Source organism: Sebastes fasciatus, chromosome 12, assembly GCF_043250625.1.
Source record: "Sebastes fasciatus isolate fSebFas1 chromosome 12, fSebFas1.pri, whole genome shotgun sequence".
Lineage (NCBI taxonomy): Eukaryota > Metazoa > Chordata > Actinopteri > Perciformes > Sebastidae > Sebastes > Sebastes fasciatus.
Window position 1 is genome coordinate 16,460,218 of NC_133806.1, and position 14,636 is coordinate 16,474,853.

Here is a 14,636-nt window from a genome sequence, read left to right on the forward strand (position 1 = left end):
CATGTCCTGCACACACACACACACTCCCGACAGACTTTGCAAACATTTCAGCCCCCCTGAGTAACTTTACAAGTTCCAACTAGGTCTACACTTTCCGTCTGTTAAACTGTCAAACAAAACTGATCTCCGCTGCTTGCAGAGGCTCATGAACGTCACCCAAAACATTTGTGTCACTGCATCGAAATCCACACACACATGCAATCGAATCCAAAACCACTTTTTATGGTTGCCACTTAAACACTTCCAATCCACTCGTTCACACAAATCTTCCGCATGTGTGTTTTTAGGATGGATGCCAAAGGTGAAAAGCATGCTCCGACAGGACCAAAGCTCTTCAAGCTCTGGGAGGATTTATGCGCGAGTGTAAATATGAGGTTCAGAATGAAAAGTTCACTATCATTGTGAGCATCGGATCAGGACACAGGAAAACGCCAGCAATTTATTTTGTTTATTTTCTCCAAAACTCAAGTAAGTGAATTTATGAACTTAAAAATGAGCACAAGACACATGGACTGATGTATCTGAAAAAAACAAAAACACACAAGATTAGAACTTAACAGTGAGTCAAATTAGTCTCACATGTCCATCTTAACGAAATACGGATAAATTAAGTTCTCAGTTAAAGCTGCAGTGGGTAGAATTGGAGCAAATATGATTTTTTTAAAAAAAGGTTATTTTTTATAAAAAGGTCACTATAACCCAACAGTAGTGCACGAGACAGGTAATCTGAAAAAAAATAATCATGTGCCTCTATGTCTTCCGGTGCTCCTAATGGCATCTGCAACATTTCATAGATCGGAGGAAAACAACCAATCAGAGCCGAGCTGGAGCCTGCCGTCTCTGAGCAGCTGTCAATCACTCGCAAACTGATGAAACAGTCAAACTAGGCAGCGCGGATCAAATATGAATCAATATTCTGTTACTGTAATACCTATATCTCACCTCCAATGTTCTCAGAAACATCTTGTAGTGTGGTGTAAGAGTTTGTGACCCGGCAGTTGAGGAAATACCAAGCACCGCCCACCAGCCAAAGCAAACTTTCTCATTTTACAGCTAAACAGTACACAAGAGGTTTATGAAAACATTTGAGGTGAAAAATAGGCATTACAGTAACAGCATATTGATCAATATTTGATCAGCACTGCCTAGATTAACCGGAGTTTGCAAGTGATTGACAGCTGCCTCCGTTGAATGAACAGCCAATAGGAACGCTCTCTCTGAATAACCTGTGATTGGCCAAAGTCTCCTGTCACAGACTAGATATTTTAAAGCCTGAAAACAGAGCCATGAGGAGGTGCAGAAGTCTAGTTTTCTTTCAGAGCATTTGAATTACAATATGCTGAAAGGTTATTATGGAATCTTTGCTCAATGATGCCAACAATATTCTGCTTACTGCAGGTTTAACTAGCATGGACATAGGATAACAACTAAAGAGTGCAATAAATTACTCTTACCAGACCTGCTGCCCCATGCAAAGGTGGAAAAAAGGGATTGAGAGGGAGAGCAGTATTTAAATAGGGAGCGATCAGGTAAACTTAATCAGGTAAATGAGGAGTGACAAAACAAGAGCCAATCAGTGATGAGGAAAGGAAGTGAGGTAGGTGAGGAAAGGAAGTGGAAAAATAAAGGAAAATAGGGATCTTTACTACAGTGAGTGTGTTTCACTTTCAGACTGGAAAGACATTAACTCTGCATAAAGCCCTGAACTGTACTGAACCACCTGATTTGTAATTGTATTCTTCACAACTATAACCTGCTCTGAGGCTGTCTTCACTATGCAAGTATTAGAAATGATTTATAGAACAGAACCGAGAAGAAGAAGAAGTTTGTGAGTTTCAGTTTGAAGTCAGTTAAATGAAACTTTGTGCTTGACACATGCGATGCTGTTGTCGAGTCCAGTGGTGTCAAGCACAGTTATTGAATCTCTGATAGGAGGATACCTGACAAATGATTTATATCAAAGGTGAAATGTGTATGTTCAGCCGTGTTGACAGTGTTTTGGTCCACAGGCCGTCCTCTGACAGCTTAATGACTAGCTGTCCACATATCACTTCGCTCACCGCTCCCATTCTGAAGGGCAGCAGGAGCAGAGGGAGGAGGACGAAGAGGAAGGAGGAGGAATCTACAGAGACAGGACATACTGAACCACACAATATAACCCTCAGGACACACCGGAGGGCTGCCTGTAAATCTATTTCCGCACAGAGCAAAGGTCTGTCAGCACCAACTGCAGTAAAAGAGCTGAAAAGTCAAATTTTTTTGCACGTGATTGTGTGTATATGAGAAAAAGGAAGGTGGTCTTTTACGATGCATGCGGCCCATCAGCTGTGCAACCACTAGGCTCTGAGGAGAAGGAAAGTGCTGATTATAAAATCAAAACAAAGATGGAGGCGCTGGTAAAACTGGAAATAGAAAGCCATTTGCTACTCCCCATAAATACCTTACTGCATTTACAAACAAGGGATTGCATACAAGCATATACAGTACAGTACATGTACACCAATAACAAGCAATGATAGACAGCTTTAGTGTGAATCGGGGACTTTTACGTGCAGTCAGTCAGTGAAATCTGCTGCTTATCAAAAGAGCTTCAAGTGATTGTTTCTTGGATGAGAAAGCTCGTGTTGCTCCTCTGCCTATAAAATCTATATAAATCTTAACCTGACAGGTTCACGAGACAGACACGATTATCACTGCAGATGATCTCCGTGTACAAAACACGTCAGCTGTGAGACTTTTTCATAACTGCGGGACCACCAAGTCATTTCAGAGGATGTGAAGGAGGAGAAGACGGATAAATTGAGAAAGAGAGAGTGTAAGAAGATATGAGTTAGAGATATGATAAGGTAAAGAAAAATGATATGACAGTGTGTGAGAAGAGCTGACCATGGGAATAACTAGATAAACCAGTGAAGAGACGGATGGGAAGGGTGAGGGGCCGACAGGAAAACTGAGAGAAGCACATTCCTTCTTTCCCCTCTTGTTCTCTTCAAAACAGCAGCTGGGACAGGTGTGCTTTTACTGATGGTAGAAAGTGCACCGGCTGCTGACTGCCCCCCCAGTGTGTGTGCTGTGTGTTTATATGCTGAGTGTACACGCTGTCTGGCTGGCTGCAAACTGCATGTTAGCAGAGACTTTGTTGTGTGTAATTACGGGGGAAACATAGATCAGAATTGGCCCATAATGACAAAAATAGACGTCTGAATGCACACACGGTGGTTTGTGGGGGGGGAGAAATTGTGGGAGTGTCTGTGTAAGAGACAACATGGTGTACGTTCAGTGTGTGAGGATGTGTGCAAAAGTACAACACTCAGCTTGAGTGTGTTGTTTAAGGAGACAGTCTCCACTTCAGGAAACAGAGGGATCCTGTTTGTGAGTTGTACTCATTGTTCAGCTGATTACCCCCCTCCTCATCGCCCCCTACTCCTCCACACACACACTCATGTACAGAACATACAGTAGGCCCTATATCGCTATTTGGCTGTTGAACAAAGATGTGTACACATCAGCGTAAGGGTCATGCTTTGATTTCCTGCTTAATACTTCACAATAAAGCATAGTTTAGACTGAGGGGTGTGTCCGGCCAGTCTATCTGACTCCGTGCAGTCCCTCCACCGTCTGTCTCTTTTCACTTTGGTCAACACCCAATACGCCTTTATCTTCTCCTGGACTCATCATTTACTCGTTTTTGTTACCGCTAAACTTCCCCCCATATTCCCTTTCCTCAGAAATGACTAATTTCTATTCACAAGGCGCCGATTTTTATCTGTGTATCTGGGATGTTTATCAGACCTGATGATTCACTCGTCTGCACCATCCTGTCCCTGTTCTATTAGTAATATGAGAGTAGTTTTTTCTGTTTCTGTAAACAGGTCATGTCTTATTAGTGATTTAAAGGGCAGTACTGTCATGTCATGGGACACAGGTCACATGACCCCTTGATAAGTTATTTTTATTATTTTAACACTTGTCCTTGTTACACTTCACACCCTAATTAAGACTTGTTAAGTCAAAACGTGTGGGTGGTAATCCATGATTTGATAAAGGAGGATTTTTAACCTACAATCAGAGTGCCTCGGATGTTTTCAAGAATGCCAAGGACTTCCTTGTACTTGACTACTCGCCCTGTCCTTGAAGAGCACCTGTTTTTACTTCAACATTACCAACACTGAGTTTCTAGACCCAGTGCAGCACTCCTTATTTCCTCTACATTCTTTTTTAAAATTTAACTTTCATCACGTTATAACGTGATAATATTCCCTTCTGCTTTCTCCTATACTCACCTTTTCAGCTGCACTAGCGATGGCTCTAGGGACGGCAACGTCGGTCTGTTGCCACGAAGGTCCTGACTGAAATATCTAAACAACTATCGGATGGATTGCCATGACCTTTTGTACAGACATTCATGATCCTCAGAGGATGAATCCCACTGACTTCTGTGGTACTCAGGCTTTTCCTCTTTGGCGCCAGCAGCAGATCAAAGTTTTCCCTTATCCAGTGAAATATCTCAAGATCTACTGGTTGGATTGGCAAACAAAACTGTGCAGGCATTCATGGTCCTCAGAGGATGAATTCCACTGACTTTGGTGACCCTCTGACTTTTCTTCTAGCGCCACCATGAAGTGATCTTTTGTGGTTTAGAGGAAAATGTCTCGACAACTGTTTTATGAATTGCCTTGAAATTTGGTTAAGATTCATGTCTCAGGATGAGTTGTACTTACTTTGATCCCCTGATCTTTTATCTAGCTGCATCATTTGTCCAATACTTTTGTTTATGACCAAACACCTGATAAACTAATGATATTCCCACCAGCCACAGCTCTACCTTTAGTTAAGTGCTAATTAGTCATTAGTAGGGCTAAATTAAGATGGTGAACATGGTAAACATTATACCTTACCCTACCATAACATTGTCACTATGAGCCACTGGTGGACTGATCGAAAGAAACACGACATGACGTTAAAAAGCCCTCTGGGTTGCCCTTCCAGAAGAGAAAATGTGATAAAGTGTCTTGTAGGGTGCCCTTCTAGTGGAGAAAACATGATGAAATGCCCTCTTGGATGTCCATACGGTCAATAAAATATGCAAAGTGCCCTCTAGGGTGCCCTTCCAGAAGAGAAAAGGTGATAAAGTGCCTTATAGGGTGCCCTACCAGTGAAGAAAACGTGATGAAGGGAACTTTTGGATGCCCTTAAATGAAGAAATGCAGTGCCCTCTGGCCTTAAAATGGTGAAAACATGATGAAGTGCTATATAGGCTGCCCTACATGCTTGTAAAGTTTCTATGCGCTGGTGCCCCACCGTGTGCAGCTGGTGTCCTTTTTATTTTTTTCGCCCCTGCCCGTCAGACAGCATGAGTCTGCCATTGCTGTGAGCATTAGTATGCTGATGTTAGCATTTAGCTCAAATCACCATTGTACCCAAGTAGCCTACAGATAGTCGCTGTAGACTCGTTTTTATTAAACTCAAATGTTTCCCCTTTTCTTTCTTGTTCCCTCTTTCAACTCATGTATCTCCCACCTTTAGTCCTTTCAGCTTTTTTTTCTACATAGCACTCAATTCCAGCACAATACTGTGTTGTGTCTGTGTTCTCTGTCAGGGGGCTGGCTCTTTGAGCTCAGGAAGAGAGGCCAATGTAACACACACCCACACACACACACACACACACATGGGATGAGAACCTCTGGCGTGGCCTTTCCCACCGCTGCCCTCTCTGTATCAACACAGTCACACAAACAAGCTCATTCGCGCTGCTGCACCATCAAACAGGCTTTTGTCTCTTCTTGCACAACCACCACAATCACACCACACATCTGCATGTAAGCTCATTACTGCATCCAAAACAAAACCTCCAGCACAACTACACCACAAATCTTCCTACTTCAAACGGTCAAGTTTAGCTTTCCGAAAAAAAAATCTTTCATGTCCACCATGTTCACAACTTAACAAGCAATCAGCAAAAACAAGTCATTGATGGTTGTGGTAAAAATGTATTTACATCCTTTAGAAGTGAGTGAATCGGCACTATCACTCGGCTGTTTCATTTGCATAACATGTCCTTATTACAGATAATAATGAGGGGACAAGAGGGACAACCAGCCACCAGGGAAATAAACAGCATTCATTCTTGTAAACAAACCCTATAGTGTTAATTTCTTTTCTTATTCATTTAATCTCATATACAATTGTTTATAAAAAATAGCATTAACAATATAAGTAGACAATATCTGATATTGGACATATGTCAACATACATATTCTGTATCAAAAACACCCAGACCTAAAATATATAGAAAAACAAATATAACTTACTGGCACTGTTACGACTCAATATTGTGTCTTCACTGTGATACAGAAGCATGAGTAGCAACTCTAAAGGGATATGAAATCATCATTGCCTCACCAGATATGAAACTATATGCTACAATATTCCATACATGAGTACCAGGGAAGAGAGCTCTATATATTAAAATAGCAGCCAGCAAGTTACAACTCCACAAAATCTTTGGCTAGTACGAATTGAGGAATCCAATTCACCGGATTGTGAACAGATTGCAAGTCTCCCGACATGTTGCTAGATCAGTAAAATGCCATTAATCTTTAATGGCAATCAGGATCTAACAGAAGGCACTTGAAGGACACATTGGAGAGGAGACACAGGTTTAACAAATAGCTGCAAAAACTGTTGAATCAAAGACATCATACTTTTCTTCTTCACTTAACTCAGTAACTGATATACATCCCAGAAATGACATGATATCTCCACATGATCAGTGCTGTCGACCAACAACAGTTTGTTTCTCTCCACCGTCTCTCTGTATGATTAAAAGACACAAGACGAGTGATGGGAGAGCTTTGCTGTAGTGCTCCATGGAGTTAACAGATCTGTCATCTCTTTCCCTTTTCATAACCTCATATCTGCATAGACTTATAGGCAGGTGAGCTTTGATTGACAGACGCAAATCTCCGAAACAGATAAAATCTGACGAGGCTGGTGAAGATCCCCGGCGAGTTTGGAACCTGGAGTGAACACAAACGGGAAGAAAAATGAAGGACTACGAAACAATGTTGAAGCTGTGTTTACAGATGTTTCAGGTAGGGGTGTAAGAAAATATCGATACACATAAGTATTGCAATATTATGTGTTGTGAACGATTCTCCAAAACATTGTATTGATTTTTAATTAACCTCTTAAAAATCTGATGCTATTCGATCTTTCGGAGGTTGCAGCGGGCTCAGTTCTAAAGCTAGACTGAAGGTCTAAATTTTGGAGAGGAAAAACTGGCATGGTCATTTTCAAAGGGATCCCTTGACCTCTGACCTCAAGATTTGTGAATGAAAATGGATTCTATGGGTACCCACAGTCTCCCCTTTATAGACATGCCCACTTTATGATAATCACACGCAGTTTGGGGCAAAAACAATGCATTTTTTTGCATGCAGCACATTGTGGCCGACCCCTCCCATTCCTGGACACCATCTATTTCAGACTCTGCCATCTGGCAGGAGGTTAAGGTCCATCAGGACCAAAACCTCACGCCACAAAAACAGTTTTTTCCCCATGGCAGTGGGGCTCTCCAACAGCCCATCCGCCCCCCTGTGACTGTCTCTCCCTTACACACACACTACTGCCCCCCCCTGCCGTCACTGACTCTCCCCCTCTCTCAATATTTGCACTATCTGTTTATATCATGTTTATTTTTGTTTATAGCTTGTTTTGTAAATTGTACATTTTATTCTTATTTTATTCGAACGTTTTATCTATTCTTTTGTTATTATTGGTGTCTTGCACCAACAAAGCCAAAGAAAATTCCTAGTGTATACCTCTTACACCTGGCAATAAACACCTTTCTGATTCTGATTCTGATTCTGATGTGTTGTTTTTGCCTGTTCTAAAATGGTGTGTTCTTTGTTAAAAAATTAAAAAATTGCAGTATTGCAATATATTGCAATGTATTGAATCGTTACCCCTGTAGCATGATACGCATCGTATCGCCAGATTCTTGCCAATACACAGCCCTAGATTCAGGTGCATATTCTAACTGTATCTTACCACGATAAAGTAGTCGTTTAGCTGGAGGCCGTACAGCACCCAGGAGGTTGAAGTGAAGAAGGTGGCTACAGTCAGAGGGAAGGACAAGCACTTCACATCCCCACTACGCACTATCGCTACCTGAAAGGGAGGAGAGCATCAATCAGTTAACAAACAAAAACTTTAAAGCTGCTTTAATTAAAAACAAACTTATGTCTAGTGAAGCCCGTCTTGCAAAACAGGAATGTGGCTAACATCGGTGGAAAACTAGGATCAATATCAGCCGGGCCTTCGATTCATGGAGGGACCATCGTTTGGTTTTGGTTGTTAAAACAGACCCCAAGCTGGCACAATTCCTATTAGACAGTTCAAGCTAACATTTCTGCCAAGCATGTGAAATATATAGTGATATTATGATTTTAGCTGGCTAATGTTGCTAACGTTAATCAACATGATGCCTGTCAATCACTTTCAGTCTTGTGTGTGCCGCCTCGCTGTTTTGACCGATGCTCGCTCGTGTCTACGTAGTGCGAGCACAAGTGCGAGCAACAGGACGTTGACTGTCATTGACTTAACGGTCAAAGGTGTCACTGTTAACAAGCAATTTCTGATTCTTCCACCTAGCCCCTTTAATACAAGCAGCATTAAGATGCCAGATGGAACAGCTCCGGAAATCCTCTTTCCCACACACACTTCCAGTGTTGGAATTGGGGGGGGGGGGGGGGCTATGTCCGACAATTCCTGTAACTTTTCCAAAACCGACAATCCAACATTCACACCCACTTCACACAGGATTCGTAAGGTGTGTGGATGGGAAAAAGTACACTGGGTTTAAACTTAAAGAAGACAGTATCTTAAAATGTGACGACTATTGCATCTTTAAACAATAAGCGCAAACATAGAATTATGTTAATTGTAAGGAGAAAACAGAACGTAACCAAGACAACAATCAGACAGAGACGGAGAATAACAGGAAGACACAGATGAGGGAAAGAAAGGCAGGAAACTGACTGAGGGTCAGTCGGGGCGGCGAGGCAGATGGAGAGAAGGAGACAAACAGGATAGTAGGCAGATCGACAAGATGACACAAAGAGACAAAAGCAAAGAGAGAGAACACAGGATTCATTCCTTCGCTGGTAAACAGCTGCACGTGCAGAGTTGACATGAGGCAGTTGAGATGCTTAGACGCTGAACTGAACAGATGTTGTCTGTGCAGAAGTTCAGTGAAGCATATGGTTATAAAAAAAGACTGAATGTGTTGTTTACAGTTGTGTGTTGAAGTTAATATTGTGGAGTTTATATGAACTTGAACATGTGTAGAAAACATCTTTAACAACACTTAATGCTTAGAAAGAACAGCCTGCCTAAAACCTTCATTTGCAGGTTGCACAGCATGCATTTTTTACTACAAGGGTCTGTCGTTTTGCATTAACGAATTACTTTTTCCCCCATTGTAGATTCATTGTACAGCCCTGTGGTGCATATTTCCCTTTTTTATCTTCGTGCTCCTGAGCAAGAACAACACATTTCAGAGGTCTGCACTTAAAGCTGCACTTAGAAATGCACACAGCTGGTTTTTCCTGCATGGGCGGAAAAGCAGCCATGACAAGTTACCATGAATGACTGCTTACATATTGAGCAGAGCGATAAATCACTATTGCTTATCCTCTCTCAAAAGAATTACTGGGTGATAAATAACTCAGGATTATTGTGATAAAAAAGCAAGATATCTAAATAAACTAAATATCTTACAAAACAAGATATGAAACTAATTAGGGAACAATTACGATCTAAATCTTGCTTGATATTACCATGCCATGAACATCAATTTGATGTACATCGGGGTTGTGACTAATATGCTTATGTACAATTGACTGATTCATTAACTGATTAATTGTGATATTAAAACACAGAAAAGCATCAAATCTTCATAATTGAAAGGCTGAAATCGGTGAATGTCGTGCATGTTAGCTTTATAAATGACGAAGAAGTGTTGATAATTAAATTCTCTATTCATCACTTCTGCATGTCACTTTGATAATGTGCTTATTACTGTATTTTAATTAAGTAAAAATACCAATCCCACAGTGTGGAAATACTCTAAAAAGTAAAAGTACTGCATTCTAATTTTACTTGCATAAAAGCACAAAAGCATCAAAATATACTTAAAGAACCAAAAGTACTCATGATGCAGAATGGCCCATTTCAGAATAACGTATATTATTATTACTGTATTATAATTATTACTGTATTAATGTCGCAGCTGGTAAAGGTGGGGCTCATTTTAACTACTTTTTATACTGTCAGGTAGCTTATCGTGCAGCCTTATGTTAGATAGAAGATATTTTTTCATTCGGCTTTGTACATGCTGTCTGTATGTTGTGTTTGTATGTAATGATGTATGTGAACGTGAACTGTACCAGGTCGGTGAGCGGGGACATGTACATGCTGACGGTGATCACGCTGCAGGTGAGGCCGAGCTGGCTGAGCCGAGAGTCTCCCTCAGGAAGGAACGTGGTGAAGTAGAACCCGCCGCAGGCCAGAATCGTCCCTGCTGCTAGGGTCTGGCACATCACCACCCTCTGAAACACACACAGACAAACACAGATAGAGAGGTGATGAGACTGAGACAGATCCGACCCGAGTGGCCTCAGTGTGCACTTCCTCGCTGACCTTTTGTTTTGTGTAGTGCAGGTACACCATGATGTAGAGGACCTGGAGGATAGCTCCGATAACGTTGACTAGGACAATCGTCTGGTCTTTCTTCAGAAGCCCATAATACAACCAGCCCAGGTTACTATGGAAACAATAAGAGAAGAGAATTAGATGTGCTGACCAGGACAGCAGGACAACAATGCTACAGAACTGATCATACACACACACTCACTTAAGACACGTGGTGAGGAAAGGGAGAAACTGGATGTTGTCTGCACTTTTGGATTCTCTCATCTTCTTCAGGTCGGTCCTAAAAACACACACAAACACAGAGAGAGAGACTCAGGGAGGCCAGGCTGTGTTCACATTGTTATACAAGAGAGGTGGAGACAGAATCTCACTTCTTACTGTGCTGTGAGAAATATAAGGATGTGAGAGATGTTTTTCTTTGAAAAAATAAATAACATAAATCCTGAGTTCATCCATTTCTCCCCGATCCTCAGAAACTACCGTACTTATGTGGGGAGAAAAAAATCAATGTGCAATATTAGTTGCAAAATATGTTGACTGTTGTCGTAGAATAAGAGGTGCTGCAAGCTCCGAACATGTTTCTGATTCACTACATCTGTAAAAGAATGTATATTTAATATGTATTTGGTATATTGTGAATATTTTGTGAATATTTATTGTGATTATTTAGTGATTATTTCTTGTGATTGTGATTATTTTGTGAATATTTTTTGTGATTATTTTGTGAATATTTCTTGTGATTGTGATTATTTAGTGATTATTTAGTGATTATTTCTTGTGATTATTTTGTGAATATTTCTTGTGATTATTTTGTGAATATTTCTTGTGATTATTTTCTGATTATTTCTTGTGATTATTTTCTGATTATTTCTTGTGATTGTGATTATTTTGTGACTATTTCTTGTGAAATGTAATCATTCATTAATATGTAATTTCGCTTTGGCAATAATGTAACCTGAACATTCATGCCAATAAAGCTTATTTGAATTTGAATTTGAGAGACACAGAAATTCCTTCACAAGCTACCATCACTGACATGGATTCAGACAATTCATCTTGCAGCCCCTAATGTTTCCTACCAAACCAATAAAGTAACAGGAACAAATGATGATGCGAATTGATGATGATGATAATTGCCATACAGCATGACATTACTTTAGGAGCAATTCAACTTACAGTCCAGTGGAGAACATCCCGACTGTGAACACGATGCAGGCCCATGACAGAAGCTGCAGTACATCCATAGAAGGAGAGAATAAAAGTCTACTACACTACCTGGTTATGTAATGTACGTGCAAAGTCTGTTTTTATGCACAGATGCTTAAAGTGCATGCAGTTAAAATCGGGATACAGCGTAACTACGCGGATGCGCTCCTTATTTCTCTGTATTTCCGTGTTTGCAGTCAGTGTGCTCGGTGTTTCTGCTCTCTGATTGGCTCTGTGCTGCAGCAGGTGGGGAGGATTTGCTCCAATAGAGAACTGAAACGATAGCCGACGTCGCTTGTTACGTCATCACGTTGACAGAATTTGGAAGGTTGGTTCAGTGGAGTTTGCTGATGGACTTTGACCTCAGTGAGATGGATGGAGGAGAGCCAGAAGAAGGGCACTGTGCTGGGATAGCTTATTATGCAGAGGGAGGTAAAGTCAGTTGCACTTTATTCATCCCCAAAATGTGTAATAATAAAAATAATAAAAGAGAAGAAGAGGCTCGATTAACTGATTCGGTAACAATTTAGTATTGCACTTTCACAAGGTGGGGGATCTCACAAAGGCCGATTAAACTAAAAGCGAGAAAATCAAATAATGCAACTCAAAAGTGTCAAAAGCGTCTTTTGCTTCACTTCTTTCGAATTCCACACCTCAAGCTTGCAACACTGGCTTTGTTATAAAGTTACAAAAGTAATGCATGCATACACGCACACATTACATGTTAAACAGGACTTGTGTTTTTGTGCTTTTTCTCCCTTTCCTTTAGTGTTTTACATAGTTTTTGTGCATGTAAAAGGTCTGCAAAGTGAAAGGGTGTTCCTGTACCCCACAGAAACACTGCTGCTGAACTGCCTGAAACGCCTTGCTTGAAGTCCTGCATTTTCTTCTGTAACGTGGTGATGTCACCAACACATTTGCATGATATCTGCCTAGCGGCTAGTTTTTAATTTCTTTGAAATTACTTGCAAATTAACCCAATATTAACCTAAAAATGTATCGAAAATTACTTTATTTTAAACATTATTTAATAATTATATGCCAAAATAGCATATAATCGTTAAAATAGGACCCTCACGCTCGAGAAGCGGGTGTGCGCTGCTCTTCATCGGAGGGGGAAAACCAAAACTAATAGAAGACACTTCTGATCAGGCACAAATCTCACCATTGTGTGACTTATTGTCTACACAAATTTAACCTGGTAGCTAATGTCATGATTCAGTGAGTTTTATAAGACATTTCAAATAAGTTATTTGCTAATTATTATCTATTTATCAGCAGACATGGAAATAAAGCATACAGATTAACTTTGTATGCTTTTTCCTGGAAATGTATTGAATAAATTACCAGCTATTGGGAAATTGCGGAATTATTAAATAATGTTTATAATAGTAATTTTCGATAAATTAGAGGCAAATATTGGGGTAATTTGGCAGTAATTTCAAAGAAATTTCAAATAGGTTACTTGCTAATTATCACCTAATTACTATGAAATTTGCGGACCTGTAAAATGAAATGTTACCACTGACTTATAAGCAGTTGGATATTTGCATATATCTCAAGTGCCTGGAGTCAAAATAGGTGTAGGTTTTAGATTTCAGTTTGTATATTGTTTGTATACTGGTCCACTCTGTTTGCCATTGGTCTAAGCTCCGCTCTAACCAGCTTTGTTTGAAGGCGTGCCAAACTAGCCGCTAGGCAAGTATCATGCAAATGTGTTGGTGACATCACCACGTTACGGAAGAAAATGCAGGACTTCAAGCAAGGCGTTTCAGGCAGTTCAGCAGCAGTGTTTCTGTGGGGTACAGGAACACCCTTTGACTTTGCAGACCTTTTACATGCACAAAAAACTATATAACACACTAAAGGAAAGGGAGAAAAAGCACAAAAACACAAGTCCTCTTTAACATGTAATGTGTGCATGCATGCATTACTTTTATAACTTTATAACAAAGCCTGTGCTGCAAACTTGAGGTTCGAACGAAGTGAAGCAAAAGACGCTTTTGACACTTTTGAGTTGCATTATATGATTTTCTTGATTTTAGTTTTAATCGGCCTTTGTGAGATCCCCCACTTTGTGAAAGTGCAATACTAAATTGCCGGATTACCTCTTTAACAGAATAGGAAATCAGAAGAAGCATATTTCAGACTCTTTTTAGTCTTTCCTTTTTTCTTTTGAATTACTTGTAATGTTTTACATCTTCAGGCCTCTAAAATTCATATATAATGTGAGAAGAAAAATATCACTGCCACCATATACAGCCTGTGATGAGGGGTCACAAGCCAATAGAGCTGGTAACCATATAGGGTTTATATAATCGTAACTTGTAGGAGGAGAATCTTCTTTATTTCACCATTCTTCCAGTTAGTCAGCTGGTGTTACAGGCATATACTGTGGGTTTTCAAAATGAACAATGCAGTGATTTTACTGTTTAAAATGACAATTAAAAACACACTGCACTGGGGTGCACCATTGTAATTTGATTTATTTCATTCCATATATCATTTTTCAACTAGTAAGTGGACCATTCAGGCTGCAGAGTGTTATTTCATGGATATTACATCCAGCATTTAAGATGAGGATTCATTTTTCAAGTTGTCAATTAGAACCTTAAATAACCACCGCCTTCCCATTTAGCAAAGTTCAGGTGGATTTCATGCTAATCACCTTAGAAGTGCTGATGAACTTGTCATACCTCCCCCACCATCCTGGA

General features: G+C 40.2%; 1 protein-coding gene across 1 annotated transcript; it reads right to left on the reverse strand.

Annotated features, from left to right (window-relative positions):
• Window positions 1–5,970: 5,970 nt before the first annotated feature.
• On the reverse strand, window positions 5,971–12,112 carry slc50a1 (solute carrier family 50 member 1). The gene is made up of 6 exons (XM_074653598.1): window positions 11,893–12,112; window positions 10,919–10,996; window positions 10,705–10,828; window positions 10,452–10,613; window positions 8,053–8,172; window positions 5,971–7,019 (listed from the first exon to the last, which is right to left on the reverse strand). The coding sequence occupies exons 1-6, from the start codon at window positions 11,958–11,960 to the stop codon at window positions 6,912–6,914; spliced, it is 660 nt and encodes a 219-aa protein (XP_074509699.1). The 5' UTR covers window positions 11,961–12,112; the 3' UTR covers window positions 5,971–6,911.
• Window positions 12,113–14,636: the final 2,524 nt, after the last annotated feature.

Excerpts from the sequence above, each read along its gene's own strand:
- slc50a1 (XM_074653598.1), bottom strand. The coding sequence starts at position 11,960 with ATGGATGTACTGCAGCTTCTGTCATGGGCCTGCATCGTGTTCACAGTC. Across the intron at positions 10,997-11,892 it reads GGGATGTTCTCCACTGGACT|GACCGACCTGAAGAAGATGA; the intron begins GTAAGTTGAATT and ends GTGTGTTTTTAG. Across the intron at positions 8,173-10,451 it reads TGTCCCCGCTCACCGACCTG|GTAGCGATAGTGCGTAGTGG; the intron begins GTACAGTTCACG and ends CCTCCCTTTCAG.